Source organism: Pinus tabuliformis, chromosome 9 (assembly GCF_031772625.1).
Source record: "Pinus tabuliformis cultivar Carrire ecotype Pingquan chromosome 9, CPIR1, whole genome shotgun sequence".
In the NCBI taxonomy this organism is placed as follows: Eukaryota; Viridiplantae; Streptophyta; class Pinopsida; order Pinales; family Pinaceae; genus Pinus; species Pinus tabuliformis.
The window spans coordinates 1962075260-1962093199 of NC_142307.1; the positions used below are offsets into that span (position 1 = coordinate 1962075260).

A 17940-nucleotide genomic window follows, 5' to 3' on the forward strand; every position below is an offset into this window, starting at 1 on the left:
CATTATCTATCTATTTATCTATATAAACTAAGCAGTCAAATCACTATGAGTTCTTGTGTTCTACAGACAAGGGGTTTCATATATCAATTCAATGTTTTGCTAAGCAACCACCTTAAAATTATATGTCAAGTATCTAAAAAGATTGAATCCATTGAGTTCTAAATCTTTTTATTATTTAAATTGAATCTAGGTTCATTGTAGTCTCACTCAACTCAATAAACTTATATCTACTTATGTAGATATAGATATGTAAAAATGTCACTTTTATTTAGTGTTATATTACATTGTAACACTATTCCTAAGTAAAATATCATTTTTGCATTATTTTTATTTATATCTAAATTTGATATCACTATTTTTATTTCTTTATATAGTAGTTTTTATATTAAGTGTATATATCAAATTTCTCTCTTTCATAAATATAGGGATTTTTTCGTACATACGGTGATGTAAACATTATCCACTTGACATCTTTATTATACTAACTGGAAAGGGAACACAAGTTTTATCCTCAATTTTTGTATCCCTCTTTAATGTTTAATAAATCCTAAGTGAAATGATCCTATGCTAATTCACTAATGAATAACGAATTTAAAAGTTAAAACGAAAGTGAAATGAATCTATGCTAATTCACTACTGAAGAGCAGATTTAAAAGTCAATTGTAACTTAAAACAATTGGCATCTTCTGTGTACTCTGTGGTGTATCCTTGATATCCATATTTTGTGCTAGGGAGGTGATCTAGAATTTCAGACGGACTGAGCATTACCATATATGTCTGGGAAGCTGCCCCTCACCTCCCATAGAATAGGCCAGTATGGATGCCATATTTCTTGAATGTTAATTGTTTCTTTCCTGCAGTTTATCTCCTTTTGTAGTTTCTCAATAATGGGGCGGTAGGGTGCTAACGGTGGCAACCTGGTGTGAGAAAACTACAACCTTCCGCATGGGTTAGCATTTCAATCTGGTAATTTCTGTAAACATGAGTCTGGATACATTGAAAGGTGATTGAAAAGGTCTGTCACATTCCTTTAACAGAAAATGTTACAGCAATGGAAAAATATTTCTAAATTGATTTGGACATCGAAAAAAGGAACATCTATTTACATTGAATATTTGCTCATTCACTGTGCATAGCTGGAAATATCAAACCTCAATTACATACGCGTTCAAAATGTATGCTCATTCACTTTGCATTGCTGGGCACATCAAACTTCAATTATATACACGTTCAAAATGTATGAATTACAAATATCTGTACAGCTTTGATGCCGATCATACAGGTACTGTATTCCAGAGTAATTGTGCTCCAGAAAAATATAAATAAAATTTATTACAGGCAAAATAATACTTTTCTGAAACTAATAAAAACTAACTCCTTGGTTATTGCATGGAGAGAGGAAATGAATAGGCTAAATCATTTTATGAAATGCTAAGTCCGTAACTGCTAATGATGTAAATAAAAATATCAACTACGGAATCAGGATAGGTAATACAAAGCGTTGAAGCCAGTACTGTGACAATATAGATACTTGTTTCTGCTATGTATATGTGTTCCTCTAGTTGGTAGATCTAGCAATCCAGCAATACATTACAATTCATTCTTCGATACATCATTCTGTTTGGAAGAAATCTTCCAAAAGTAGTAAGTACTTTCAGAGAAATTCAGCTAGATGCCACCGCTGAAGAATCTTTGAAAATCTCCTGTATAAGAGATTCAAATCATGAATATAGGCTCATGATGAGATAGGCTCGTAAGGATAGGAAAGCCAGGGATGCTGTAATGCCTCACTTGCCGTTGGCCGTTTCTTTGGATTTATTTCAAGAAGATATGAAACAAAATCAATAAATCCTTCATCTCCCATTGACAATCGGTGCCTCAATGAGGTTTTTTTAGGCATCAAAAACTCGACTCTGTTTGTATCCTGAAAATTTAAGATATATCTAATGGGTCACTTCCAATGATGACGAACAAATATTACTTTCAATTGCTAACAATAAAAGGTTTTTGTGTACATCCAACCAACTAATATTCCAATTTAGCAAGCAATAAGTAAACCTAAAACATTTTAATATTTATCCATCTCAACATTTTTTTTCAATTAAGTCAACTTGGCATCGTTTATTACATATCTCTCAACTTGGTAACTGCTTATATTTATAGATGAGTGTAAACCTGAATCCCTGCATCATAGATAGATCATAGAAGTGTCCTTTTTTCTCTAATTAAGGGAAATCTCTTCTATCTTCATGGATTAGAGTTTAGAATGATTAGTTTTCTTACGGCTTTGAAACAAACAATAACCTTCGTGGCGAGAAGAAAAATACCTTGTTTTGTTCATAAAGTACGTAGTCTTTTGTGAAATACTTGTGTGTATCACGCCCCATATCAAGCATCTCTGCTTCTATTGGCCCAACTGTTCCAATTATCCTAGCTAACAGGGTTGCTGAGGATTCATTTTCAAAAAGAACCTGCAACAGAATTGATTTTTTACAACAAATCAGTAATCTATAACAAATGACCGCACTTCAAATTGAAACTGAAAATCCTCAACAATATTAATATTCATTATACAAACACGATTAGTTCCTGATTTAAGAATAAACATGCTTCTGATCTGTCCCTTAAAATTTCTTTTCACTCAAGCAAGAGGATAAATAAGGGACTATGTGAGATTTTAGCCATTTTGGACTTATCTTGATGGAATTTAGTTATCGTACATGACAAGACAGTCAAAACTAAGGTCCTTTAAAAGAGAGTTGTAACCACTGAACTATAGAAGTTTCAATCTCTCCTTTACCTTCTTTCTATGTTTTCACAAACAAATAACTGGCAATACTCATAAAATGTTCTCTTCAAATTGCTATGAATGCCCAGTTCAGTAAAACCAAATTACAGAAGGAAGAAATAAAGATATAATATTTGACTGCAAACCTGTGTACTTATCGCATATGCATACCTAATGGCCCCCTTACCTCTTGTGTCAAGTAAAACGGAAATCAAATGTAGACTTAAGCCCGAATAAAAATATTTATGAAAAAATCAGTTATGAGAAATGCCTGGGATCAACACCAAAGCAATTGAAAATCGTAGAATACATTCAGATAATACCAATGACAAGTAAAATGGAAATAAAATATATACTTAAGCCCAAAGAAGAAAATTTCTGAAAAAATCAGTTATGAGAAATATCTTGGATTAAGATAGGAAAAAAAAAAAAAAAATAGAAGTCATGCAATACATTCAGATCAACACCAAAGGACAAGTTTTCATGAGAATCCTCCATGAATCTTAGCATCCTCCTAAACAATGAGATTAGAATACAAACAATGCAGATATGCACTTAAAAGTAGAGAAAAAGCCAAAAAGATGTGTTAATCCTCAACGTTGGTTCTTTAACTCATTTTCTCAACATCTTGGAAAGGCTACAAAAGTTAGAAATTCACTACTCAAGATTATTCCATTATCTGATTATTATAACAAAGATGTCACCACTAACTGATTTTCTTAAATGAAAATTTATAAAGAAGAAATGTCCACTGGTGAACTAGCAATATAACATCTTACATTGCCTGAGCAAAGCTCCGCAAGGATGCAGCCAAGTGACCATATATCTATCCTCTTATCATATGGAAGCCCAAGTATAACCTCTGGTGCACGATATGATCGGGACTGCACATATGGGCAAAGATGATCTGTTTCGAAACAGCTACTACCAAGATCGATAACCTTCACCTCACACCTACTGTAGCTTTTCACAAGAATGTTCTCAGGCTTCAGATCACAATGAATAAGACCAAGATTATGTAAGAACTGCAATGCCTCCAAACACTGAATAGCAATTGACTGCATCAAAAAAGATATTGTCCAAGACTCAAGTAATGCACATGTTAAGCAGAGTACATTCACATTGTACAAAGGGAAAAAAAAATCAACAGAACAAAAGTACAATAGTTGACAGCATTTGCCAACCTGTATTCTTGGCATTGTAAAATACAGCTCTCCTCCAGACTCTCTATTGAACTTATTGAACTCATACAAGTTTGCTTTCAAAAGTTCACAAACAATGAACAAGTGTTCCTGTAAAAACAAAAGTCATAACCAGTGAGAACAATAGATGAATTTCAAGGAGAACATAACTAGGATTTATAAAAAGCAAAGACGATGCTCACAGAAGATAACAATGATTACAAAATGTAACTGCTAACCATTCAATTGAGGGTTTTTAATGAAGTGCACAAAATGAGGCTACATGGTCTTGTTGCTTATGAGGAAAGCATATCAAAAGGGATTTTGATTCAGCTTCTTTTCTTCACCTTCAATTTTCAAAATTGATTTAAATTTCAGTAAATGGGTCAGGTGAGTTCTCCAGCCCTAAGTCTTTGTAATTTCAGAACAATGCAACATCAAACATTTCAGTCACCGACTCACCAGTATGAAGTTGATTCTCTCTTGGTGTAAATCAATATGCATGAAAAAGTTGTCGTATTGCTTGCACATTTCATATTAAGGTTAGGATAACTGATTTTACATCCTTTCAAAGAATCAGGTGGAAGGATATGAACTAGTAGTTTGGATGGAGGCCACCCCACATCTTGCTGTCATATTTTCCTGAGCCCCTCAACCTCCAAATCTGATAAGGAGAAGTCAGAGTCAAGCCTATATCATGCTTATACATGGTCTGGTACTCATCAACAGAGTGTGAACTATATTATTATTTATAATATCAATTTCACCTTCTAGGATGGCTAGATTTCAGAAATTCATTTGAGGTACAATTCATTACCTAGTTCCACATCTCATCATTTTTAAAGCACAGTTTTGTCTGTTAGAAATTTTGTTTGGAGGTTTTCTATGTCCAATTATGTTTCACAGCAGTCAGAGGATGGTCAGATAAGGGACAACGGAACAGGTTTCAGGGGATTCCCAAAGAGACCCCCACAATTTAAGGTGGCAGTGCAAGGGATGGCAAAGTCTGGGACACAGGGGACCCCTTCAGACCCCCTTTGCTGAATATAGAAACAATATTGGAAACATTAAAATAATCATTTGTATTGCTTGATTGGGATATGGAGTTTGCTCTGCGATAAGAGACACAGCGATATACATGCTTATGTCAATGTTTCAAGCCTTCAACTGAAGCTCATCATCAGGACAAAAATGATCATCCTAATGATGAGCTTCAGTTGAAGGCTTGAAATGTTGGCATAAGCATCGATATCTCCATGTATCCTCTCACAGAACATACTCTGAATCACAATCAGGAAACTGAATCGTGCAAATTATCAGCTTTTAATCATTTTATTATAGATGAGTTATGATCAGTGTTGCAAAACTCGGTATTGAGCCTTGACAAAAAATTGGCTAGGATTATCAATTCGAGAAATCAACAAAATTGGGGAAATTTGGCAAGCATAAACTTGGACCTGAAAAAACTCTGAAAACTCAGGTAAAAATAAAAAATTGGGGGAAATAAGAGATGTTTGCGGCACTGGCTATGATTAGACATAAATTAAAACATTGCTACATCAAGTTTGAAACTGAAATAGATCAATCCATGTATCCTCTCACAGAGCATACTCTGAATCACAATCAGGAAACTGAATCGTGCAAATTATCAAATTTTAATCATTTTATTATTGATGAGTTATGATCAGTGTTGCAAAACTCGGTATTGAGCCTTGACAAAAAATTGGCTACGATTATCAATTTGAGAAATCAACAAAATTGGGGAAATTTGGCAAGCATAAACTTGGACCTGAAAAAACTCTGAAAACTCGGGTAAAAATAAAAAATTGGGAGAAATAAGAGATGTTTGCAGCACTGGCTATGATTAGACATAAATTAAAACATTGCTACATCAAGTTTGAAACTGAAATAGGTCAATCCATACATTCACAAAACCAAACAATGATGCAACCATGCTAGATATGTCACAATATGACATGATATAAAAGCTTCAAATAACAAAATTCAGTATTTAATATAATCTTAGATACATAAACTATCAATGATAATGCATGATAGTGAAGAAATAAAAAGAAAAAGAGCAGTTAGGCTTAAGTATTGAATAGCTTGTGCTCAGTCTTATATTTCCATGCACTCCAATAGTTATGCGGCATCTTCAATCAAACCACCATCAGTGTCACTGCCAAACTCTTTTGGCTCATCAAAGATGCTCAATGGCACCCTAACTAATACCTGCTGCAACTCTCCATCTCCCTCATCTATGTGTAAGGCCTTTCTTAGGTCAACATCCCATCATGTTGTTGGTACCTTTAGACACTCAAGTGTCTTATGATACTAGAGATACAGGGAATTGTGAACTACAACTAGTCTCTTTGCTTTCCTAGAGAGATGTTTGTTCCTCTTAATGGCACATATGAGGCTATAAGTGGACTGGTTCCTCTCATCCACAAAGGAACTAGCAATCTGAGATGGCGATCAAATAGCAAGTGGACAGAACTTTGCAACAAGATCCCCACCAACCCTCCAATAACAAATCAAGTACTCCTAGGCTATGGTAAATTAATCCTCTTTGCGTCCAATGTGTTGAAGGGGCCACTATGTTATGCACATAAAGAAACTGTTGGCAATGAATCATGCCCTCATTAACCATAAGCATGTTCACAATAGTGGCTCTAATCCCTCCACCTCTAACTCATCAATGGTAAGCACATTCTGAGGCTTTTGCACATACCATTTAGGATGAAGAACATAGGCAACCATGTCCGGTGGTTTGCTCACACAGTCCCACCTCCTCTAGATCATAATTTGAATCTACGGTGTAAAAATCCAATTTAGGGTCCTTATAACAAATGGTAAGCCTAACCCAACCCAACATGTTGTCAAAGTTCAAATAAATCTCTTGAAAACAACAAGAATCTGCATCTAACTCTACATATTGAATACCTCTAGAATTGGACTTCATATCACTAAGTACCTGCCATCTACCCACTAATAGTAGTTCAACACCCTTTGCTTCATGCTCTTCTTCTCATTTACTGGAGCAGTGCCCATCTAGACCAATCAGTGCTTGCAACCATGGACTACAATAAACGTTGGATCTCAAGCACCAATAAAAGTAACTGGCATATCTTCTATATGTGGACTTGAGAAATTCCTTTTTTATGTGAGAACTGTACACCTTTGTTACACGGGAACCGTTCCCAAGAGTTGGGAAACCCGTTCCAATGGTTCCCGCGCTCCCGGGAGCTTTGGAACTGTATGGGAACATTCCCTTTTCAGCAGGAGCTGCAATGGGAGCTTGGGAAAGTTCCGGGAGCTTTGAAGACTATTTTTTTTGGAGTTACAGCATTCCCCTAGGGTTGGAGAGTACAAATTCTGTAGAGAAATATGTTGAACTACCCACAAAACATAAGCCTAAGTTGAAACCTTCGCAGGAAGAAAGGCCAAAGACATCCTTAACACCAACATTCTTAATTGAGATACTGGAGCAATCTCTTGATGGGTTAAGGAAGAGTATGGCTCCTCGATATAAGGGTGACATCTGGGATGTCATATTGATGAGTATTTCTTTTGATGTTTATGTATATATATCGTAGAAGATTGTGTGCATATTGTATGTGGTAGTCAATGCTTAAACATTAGAGTTGCTTTACTTTTTCTCTTAAGAATAACTAGAGAAACATATGTAAAATTGTTCCTTTGTATTTTTAAGCTAGATTGTTTCAAAGACTTGTCATGTGTCATAATGAACTTGACATTTTAATATTTTATATATATAAAAGGAAAACACTGAGGGAGAGAGACACCTAAAGAATATATTTATATATGAGAGATTATATATTTAAATTGATTTTAATATTTGAATATTTTGATTCAATATTAATTTTGATTATTATATAAGTTATATAATTAAAAAAATATTTTTTATTTTTATATATTTAATTTTTTTATTATATAATATTACCGCTCCTGATTAGCCGTTTCGTGTATATTTTGGGGAAACCTCTAACCATTCCTGACACCCGTACCCAAGTTCCCAATGTTCCTACGTTTCAGAAACTCATGCAACATAGCTGTACACAGATAAGGAGGTGAGGTGGGAGAACATGCACATCTGCACATACCCAGCAACATCACTATTTCTAATTCCTATGATATACTGTCAATTTCCCTGAGCACATTGTTTAATGCATGCACACAACATAGGGTCCATTAATTATGTTTGTACCTACTCTGAACCAATAGCTTGGCTAACTTAGGAGCATGTGCAACATCAATAGCTACCTAGGTGACCGACAGAGGAGGGAAAGGGATTTATCAATCATTAACTCAAAGAAAGAATGGACCTGTTGAATTTGCAATAATAATATTGATGATGGTAGTTGACTAATATATCTGCACCCATCTATAATAATGGAACACCTTGCTCTTGGCCAATTTTATCTTATCTGTTCCAATTGGAAGCTAAGCTTGGATACTTATTTTGCAACAATAAAGTTGTTTGTTTGTTTTTTTCTGGCAGGGTGGGGAGTTTTCTGTATGAAGGCCCCTAAACTACGGCCTTCCTTAACAATCTCCGTACAAAAAGGAGAACAGAAATATTGAAGCAAATGCCATTAGCATATGAAAATCTTGCAACTTCATTATTTATATCTTCACGTAGTTGCATGTTATACATTTATAAGATTATGCCTATAGTGGCTTTCCTTTTGGAAGAAAGCCCCCTTTCTTCCCTAACAACACCACCTGATTTACTTCTAATTCCTTTTAGGTTTTGATACAATGGGAAAAAAGTTTGCATGATAACCTAAGGCAAAAGAGCATGTGGAGGTGGGGAATGAAAGAGTGAAGGAAGACACAAAACAAATATATCAAGGATATAAGTAAATCCAAAAAATGGTTTAAATGAAGAAAGTTAACAAAGCAACAACACTTTCTCTATCACCTATGGCATACATCAGTACCAGCAAAAGAATCAGAATCCACCTGAGAAAACCAACACTTTACTATTACTTAAGTAGGATGCATAAGAATAGTAGAGGCAGATGTTAACCCTAATTTTGTATTTTGTCTCATTGTATAGTCTGTTGTATGGTGACATACAGGTGAAAGGGCAGAAAACATATAAAATTATAAATCATTACATAAATATAGCCAAAGAATAATTAAAAATTTAAAAGATATATGTATTCTGTAACTATTACAAAACTCCTACAACAGTGTCATACCCTAGATTTCAAGTCCCAGCAAAATTTGGAATACTTTAAGAATAATAAAATGCCCCTTGTAATCTGGAATCAGCACTCTTGTAATAGGCAGGTAGCCTGACCAATCTTTATTAAGAGCTAAAATGTTGACATATAAAAAGGCACCAAGAAAGAAAGGTTTCTTCCATGTAACTGAAAACTGAAAGAAGAATACCATTGCCAATGTTGCACGTAGCCAGACATCTATTATAGTTCTTGTACAAAGCATCCCATTTTGTGGAATGCAATATTTGAATTTTGAAACTATTTATTGAGAAATATAGGATCTAATTTTACCTTCAACTATTTTCCGGTTTATTTGTTCATTGAAGCTTATGTAAGGTCAACCAACCAAAATCAAAATATGACAAGACAACTAGTAGGCATCTTTATATCGTTCATAGCTCAGTCAATAAGACGAGCACAAAATAAATTGCAAACTAATAGAAGCAACTCCACTGAGCAGCATATAGATCAACTTACATGATAGTAGAAGTAGTTGTACAGACGTAATATGTGGTACTTATCAGCCGGGTCATGCCTGTTTACGAATCTAAGAAGTTTGATTTCATCAAGACTTTGATCAAAAAACTCCTTGTTATTCTTTATGATTTTCAAACAGACATCCATGCCCGTGTGTAAATCACGAGCTTGTACAGCATTGCTAAAGGCTGCAGAGCCCAGTTTCTCAATTACATGGTAGTGTCCAGCAATCACTGAGTTTAAAGGCTACATGATAGTTTTTATCTTCCTCAAAACCAGTTCTGCGATAAGAAGAAACATAACTTAAAATATCAATCAGAAGTAATACAAATATCAACTAGAAGTGAATATGCAAAAGAGATCTCTGATAGTCTTTAAGTTATCCTCAAATACTTCATATAGTCAGAGAATGTAAAGTCGTCAGTGTGACACTTTTACAATAGACTCTCACAAGTACAGTACTTGACAAGAAGAACAGTGGAAGCAATATGAGAACCAATAACTTTCTAACGATAGAAATAGTTACAGTATAGCTTTATGAGTATAAGACTTGAATCAATTAGTACACGTTCAGTTGGTGAGAAATACCTATTTCTTCTATGCACAATCTGGAGATCAAATGTTTCAAAATTCATTTTCATGTGCTTTGATTTGTTGAACCTATTCCTACAAATTTGTGGCTTCTTCATCCTCTATCACTCCTACATCTCCATCATCAATATCATTGAAAATATCCCACTTATTTGTTATTCTCTGTGTGCTCTCTTGTGTGGATGTGGTCAAGTGCATAGTGCATGCCGTATTAAGCAGGTCTCCATCTCTTTGGCTGGCAATAGGTGAAGATTCATTGCTCTTCTGTCTCAATGGGGTATGAACATCATGCCCAATCATGGTGCGGTGATAATCATTTGCACCCTCAAAAACTATTGAACTCGCGTTAGTTGACCAAGGGGATTTCTCGTGTTCTATCTTGAATTCCTCCACATCACCTGTGTCAGAAGGATATGGAAATGAGAAACCTTCAAAATCAAGGGATCTACTGTAAGGATTTTGACTATACAGTTCATTATGCCTCTCTTTGAGAACATCTTTAATGAATACTTGCTCTGAATCACTTTTTCCAGCTTGATGCTCATAAATAGTCGTATGGTCTCTCCAAGAATCAGATTCATACCTAACCATTTTATCATTTTTGGGCTCCTGCCTTTCCTGAACTTCTTCAGCTCTATCCAGACTGCTTTGAGAACTACTACTCTTGTCATATTTATCATGTTTAAATCTATGAATACCAACTTCACTACCCCACATAACAAAACTTCCCTTCAAATAAATACCCGCATCTTCTATATCACAGTTCTCAATATAGGTAGATCTCACAAACTGATGTTGGTTATCATCAACCCAAAAAACATTTTCCCTAGGTTGTTGATCATTACTGGGGATTTCCTCACTGCACAACATTTTGACTCCATTGCTCTGCATAGCAAAACTTTGCCACTCATTACTTCTGGCATTAAGTTTGTTTCCTCATCTCCAACTGTCTGCCCATCATGACGATCTGCCAAACCACTATAATCTCTCTTTCCATAGAGATTGGCAGTACACAATCCAAACAAATCTTGTGATACAGCTTTTGGTTCAATATCATTTGATTGTCCCCTCAAGAAGTACAAGTTTTTTACTAAGGATTGGTTTTCTTCTTGATCTTTTTTAACATGATTATCCTCCTGATTGCGAGTCATCCCATGTTCATATCTCCTTTGAACATTATTGTTGAGATAATCTATCTCATGAGCCAAGGTACAAGCCTCATCTTCTACAGACTTCTGGATATAGCCAATATCATCCTCATTTTCATATTCATCAAAATCCCATTATTCTATAAGACAGTCAACAAGTCTCCTTAAACCACCAGCAAAAACAAGTTCTGAAGCATTACCATCAATGGTCTGACTTGGAGATACTTGATGGCTTCCTATAGTGAGCTTGCCCCCTAGTCAACATATACCAAACATATCAGCACAAGTAAAAAGGAAAAAGGATGCAAAACCATTGCTATCAAACACATTGCAAAATACTGAATAAGAAGACACAGCGACAGCATTCAAACTGCATTGACCAAGAGAGAGTTCGGTGCTCAGGCTGACATGTCGACCTTTGTAGTATATGTCACGTGAAAGGACTGGCATGTGATCGTTGCACACTGCATACTGCTTGATGTAAATATTGTGTATGATGCAATATAAGATGCATTCTCAAGAAGAAGAAAAAGGAAAAGCCTTAATCGAAGAAATTTCATAATTTGAAAAGGTATCTTATATTACAATATTGCACAAAAAGAGCACATCAAGGCATCATTAAATTGTTTTCAAAATCATGCTATGAAACTTTTATAACTCAGCATCAGTTCGAAAGAAACATAAACAATATATATGGCACATTCAAACTACCTGCACAAACATATATAAAGAATAAGAGAAGAAGAAAAACTTTGGAACTCCACCAAGGAATACAAAACAGGATTGGGATGGATGGAAACAACATGAGCTCACAAAGGATAATGAAATGGACACACAACATCTTTCCTCAAATGTAAAATCGAGACTTTTTTGTCTTCAAAGACCTGTGGATCTATAAAGCCGGGTAATTTCTGTGGATGGTAATAATTGTTTTGCTGAAGTAAAATAGAAAATATAGAGTAAGGTTAATCTGTACCCTTTTTCTAATGCAGGTTCAAAGCAATCAGAAAAATAGAAAAATGGAATTCATTTTGTTCTCACCATGAGATGTTAAAATTTCAGAAAAAAAAAAATGCTACGGTCGGATCATATTCACTAGCTGTTACATTTTCCTAAACTTAACTCATGCCAGCTTGTTACATTAGAGCTTCAGCAAAAGCCACAGAGTATAACCACAGTAACAGTATAATTATAATGTAGATAGCAATCACAAAAATCTGATCTCTACCATAGACATGCATAATCATCTAGGCTATTCCTACCAATGTTGCAAACTTTGGCATCGGGATAAAATCGGCAAGGGTTCGGAAAACCAAAAAATCGTAAAATCGGGAAAATATCAGTAAAAATTGGCAAACATTGGCAAAATTAAGATACCATCAAAATCTCGGTAAAAATCAGCAAAGATCGGCTAGGCCAAAAATCAGGATGTTATCGAGATGTTCGCAACACTGATTCCTACAGCTTGCTCATTTGCCAGCCCAAAGGGTTAGATCAATCGGCTGTTTCCAATGTTGCTAGGCATTTAGCTAGTAGTTCCATGCCAGCAGGTGCCTGGTTTGAATCCCCCTTGGGTGAGGCACACTAGTCTAGACTCTACACCAACAGGTTTACTACAGATTCCATCCACAAATGTGGGAAAGCATTCCTTCAGTTTGCCAGCAAGGTTTTCAGTGGAAAAATATTTTTAAAGAGCTTCCTTCTTTGCTAAACCAGGAAGAAAATATTCATAATATCAACTTAAAAATTATGCATAAAATATGGTGGCAAAAAGTAAACCATGCACATTAAAATAACAGATCTGATCACTTAATGGGATATCAAGCTATCTAGATAAGAACACAGGGTGACCAGCTTGCTTAGGTACTGCATCATACCAACTTGATTTGGCTTTCTATTATAGCAAGACAGCCTTGAGTAAGGGGGCAAAGATATGAGAAATGGGCCTGTTATCAAATAAACTCGTACTTCTTGAGATAAAGTCAAAAAACTTTAGTGCTATCCAAGTAAAAATAATAGGGGGCCATTGTCATCTCACCAACCCTCTTCTGCACTTCACGCCAGCTCTCCTCTGGCTCAAGGGGGCTTTCAGAGGTTAAGATTGCTAGGATTTAGGGCAATGAGGCTCAAGGTGATATGAAGAGTAAATCTAGGCAAAATGGTTTTGGTAAAATTCAGAGTATGAAAGATAATGAGAGGACCAGAAAGTAGCGTCTTTTCATTGAGCATATGGGGTTAACCAAGTTTCTCTCTCAAAAGAGTCAAGAATGGATATTGGATAAACCATGTAGTCCACTACAAACCTTAGTGTTGGATTGCACCCAAATTGAGAGATAAGTATGGAATTGCATTTTATTCAAATGATACATTTCACCAACCGATGTGGGTGACCCCTAGGAGAAAAAATTATCCTGATGCTTCACCTTGCCAGCCAGCAGCACTATCATGACCCACAGATAGTTAGCCTCATATGCCTTTCATACACTTTCTGGTTAGTGCTCTTCATCTAGCCTACTCACTTGGAAGCACCCAATAAGGCCTTATGATAACCCTCCCATATCTAAGTATGGTAACTTGTTTACAAATCATAAGATAGGAAGAAATTTGAAGGATGATGCTTGTGTGAGGTACCTTAATGCCTTTTACATTAAATATGACCCACTTTGTTATTCTTATGGTTTGTGCACCTATGATGTTGATCTCACTTGATTTTGTGAGTACGTGTTAAATGTTTGCTCCTGGGTACAATTGCCATCCATTCAAGGATTGTATGATGCTTCTCCAACACTTCAAAGAGGACATCCAACCCCACTTGATGACTCCACTAGGCATTAGAGTCAAGACGTTGACCACTTTTTGAGGAACGTCGACCTTAGGATGCCTTCAGCACAATTGATGACACTCTTTTGTCCCTCTAGGACTTGAAACGTTGCACAACAAAGCTAGGGCGTTGCTTAAAGAGTTGATGTACCTCAGAGATGACAAGACACCCCCATGTTGGCATTGCACCTTCTTAATGGATGTTGCCCTATTTCTAAGCTGATTTGATGATGATGACTTGAGACCCCTTTGGAGTACACTACTTTGCATGATGACATCATGCCCTAGCTCCATGACCTCCCTTTCATGTGGCTTGGATTGATGACGTGGGCTATTTTGATGATGACATCTTGTTCAGGGAGCCTTGCTTGATGATTAGACACCTTTTGATGAGGAGTTGTGACTTTTGGGATGAGATGCATCCCCTTGACTCATCCATCGCACCTTTTGATGAGAGAGACACCTTTTGGAAGATGACATCAACCTTCGAGGAAATTTAGATCACATTTGGGGGAGAAAAGGCTAATTTTTATGTTTTACCATTGATTTAGCTATCTTTGGGAGTCAACTTGTAACCTATCCAACTTTTAATCACATTTAATATTATTTTTAGGGATTTTAGTCTAATTTTAAATAGAATTTTAAATAGAATCCACTTCATTGCCCTCATATAAATAAAGGAAAGTCGATTTGTCCTTGGATCATTATCACACACACTTGGAGAGTAGTGCGCATTAGCTTGTCTTATCTCTCTTGGTTGCTATGGAGAATTAAATGAGCAAATTTGTCTTAGGGAGGCTAATGTGGTTGGATGGTTCTCTCTCTTAAATGATTAATGGTGATTCAATGGTGATTTTGTGTTCTTCTATAATAAGTATGTTCTCCATCTTGTATTTGTTGAAGAATCAAGCTTTTGATGAAATTTTCACCAAAGTGTTCTTGAATGTTTTGTGGCTCTAACATCATCAAGTTTCTCTTGAAGAACGCAAGTGTAGCTTCCTCCCATTTAATTTCCAAATAAGATAAAAGGATGCTAAGGTTTAAGGAATTGAGAAACCTACGTGTAGCTTGCTCTCTCTCCTTGAAATTACTTCCATGAATCCTCTTCCATAGATTTCTAGCCTCAAACTCCATTAGCCTTCGAATGAGAAAGGCACTAGCCCATTTTATTGCGTCAATCCCATAAAATTATAAAATAAAATCCTAAAATTTTATTTTTATGTTTTGTATGTTTTCTAGCGTACAATAGGGTTAAGTTACAACAAAATCTACATTTTTCAACATTATTTACCTTAGACCTTATTGTCCTAGGATTAGACATTGCATTGCATTCAATTGGAAAGGTGAAACCAGTCGAAATCCATCTTAACTTCAGATCTATCAAGCGCTGAGAGGGATCAAATCTCTCGAGGTGAAAAACTCTTTTCTGAGTGCAAAACTGAGGGTCCAATATAAGAGAGCAAAACCGGCTGTGTGAGGCTTGGTACATGGTGTTTGCAGGAAAGTAAGGTTTTCTTGTAGTATGAGACTAGAGGACGGATTAAGCAAAGTGTGGATAAAGTGAATGAGGGCAACCTCTAAGGCTTTGTCATAAGATCAACATGGTTAGAATGGTCGAACATGGCCAACCAAGGTCATCCCTAGTCAACCATGATCAACCATGGTCAACCACGATCAACCATGATCGACCATAATGGTCAAGATCTATATGGTTAGAATGGTCAACCATGGTCAACGAAGGTCAACCAAGATCAACATGATTAGAATGGTTGAACATCATCAACCGTGGTTAACCAAGGTCAACGATGGTCTACCACAGTGAACCATGTTCAACCATGATCAACAATACCATGGTCTACCACAATCAACCATGATAAACCAAGATCAACCATGGTCAACCATGATCAACCATAATGGTCAATCAAGATCTTTGTGGTTAGAATGGTCAAGATCCATCTTAACTACAGATTAAAACCTCTTTTCTAAGTGCAAAACTTGAAGAAACGTTTGCACCTCGAGAGATTTGATCTCTCTTGGAGCTTGATAGATCTGGAGTTAAGATGGATCTAGGTTGGTTTAATTATTAATTTTATTTTTTTAGTTTAATTTTTATTTTTATGTAATTTCACTGAGTCAAAATCTTTTAATTAATAATTTTATTTTTTATTTTCATTTTTATTTTTAGATAATTTGAGCGGGTCAAAATGTTTAGACATTACAACATTTCTTCCATACTAGGATGGACACTGTTTCTCAACCCAAAAATGTAATAAAATTAAATTTTAAAAATATATATATTTATAAAATATTTTGATTGTGAAATGAGAGATGGTTTTTGGGCATGTGGTATTGATGAGCCATGGTATTGGCCCATGGTATGGTATGGTTAATAATATCCATGGTAAAGTGGGGTGAGTATCCATGGTTAAAAATCTTGTTATATTGTAAGTATTATTTTGATTGTGAAATGAGATGGTTTTTGGAAATCTTGTTATATTGTAAGTGTTAAGTTTTTATGTGCTTATTAATGAAATTTATAAATATGGTTGCAAAATCATTATTTTAATTTATATGGTAAAATGGATCTTAATTTATAACCACTATTTATATCTTATATTTTGATGTGATAGAGGTGTAGGTAGATCTCAAAAGTAATTATAATGTTTTTTCTTTTAGATTTAATCAAAAAATGTTATAAAATTAAATTCAAATAAAATATTTTGATTGTGAAATAAGAGATGGTTTTTGGGTATGTTGTATTGATGATCCATGGTTTTGGCCCATCGCATTGCAACAAACCCTGTTTACAAGTTAATAATATCTATGGCAAAGTAGGTGTGAATATCCATGTTTAAACATATTGTTAAATTGCAAGTATTAAAGTTTTTATGTGCTTATTAATTAATTTTAAATATGGTTACAAAATCATTATTCTATTTTATAAGGTAAAATGGATCTTAACTTATTGTCGCTACTTATATGTTAAACATTTAATGTAATATGTTTATTATGGTTTTTTTATCTAAAACGTTATTCATAATTTTATTAATAAAAACAAAATTACAATGTAACAAATTGAATTTTATTATTTTTATTACTTTTAACTTTTTATGGACACTACTATATCTCACTCACAGTGGCCTCTATATTACTTTTAAACTTTTAACCGACATGTAAATGTTTACCAATCCTTTACTTATTATAAATTGGACATATTAATAAATTCAACTTATTAAGTCGACATGTAAAAATGTTGACACACTTTCTTACATTACACCTACACATCACCGCTATACTGGGTTGTAGAGCGCCTCTCAGCGCAATTATTATTTTACATGCAATTTTAAGCCATTAATTAGGGATGAGTGTTGAAGTTTTTGTAGCTTTTGAAGGCCTTCTACATAGGATTGGTGTCTTAACATGTATAGTAGATATTTGATTTCCTCTTTAAGTGTTTGCTTGGTGGAGTAAGTGATATTATGATTTCTTTCCTAATGTTAATTTACGAAAAGTACAATAATTAATCTAATTAATTATTGTGGACTATTACGCCAAAGTTCTAAGAATAAATAATAAAATTATTTACGAGGCTTAGATATAATCTCAACTTCTCAAGTGAGGCTTAGGATTTAATCCTAGCCATTAATCACTTATGAGATTGGAGTTAGGGATTTTGGCTTAAT

General features: G+C 35.0%; 1 protein-coding gene and 1 pseudogene across 3 annotated transcripts in view; both read right to left on the minus strand.

Annotated features, from left to right (window-relative positions):
* Positions 1-1161: 1161 nt before the first annotated feature.
* Positions 1162-10962, minus strand: LOC149156841 (uncharacterized; annotated as a pseudogene). The gene is made up of 6 exons (XR_016262371.1): positions 10287-10962; positions 9699-9979; positions 3973-4080; positions 3568-3846; positions 2328-2471; positions 1162-1924 (listed from the first exon to the last, which is right to left on the minus strand). The product of XR_016262371.1 is annotated as an uncharacterized LOC149156841 (transcript).
* Positions 10963-11533: 571 nt separating this feature from the next.
* The window catches only part of LOC149156842 (uncharacterized), a 45016-nt gene continuing 38609 nt past the window's right edge, over positions 11534-17940 (minus strand). The window contains exons 3-4 of one of the 2 annotated variants that reach the window (XM_089438669.1): positions 11854-11901; positions 11534-11691 (exon numbers count right to left, since the gene is read on the minus strand). In XM_089438669.1, the coding sequence (XP_089294795.1) occupies positions 11573-11691; positions 11854-11901 (167 nt within the window). In that variant the 3' untranslated portion in view covers positions 11534-11572. The remainder of the gene's footprint in view (positions 11692-11853; positions 11902-17940) is intronic. The other variant, XM_089438670.1, reaches the window with a different exon arrangement.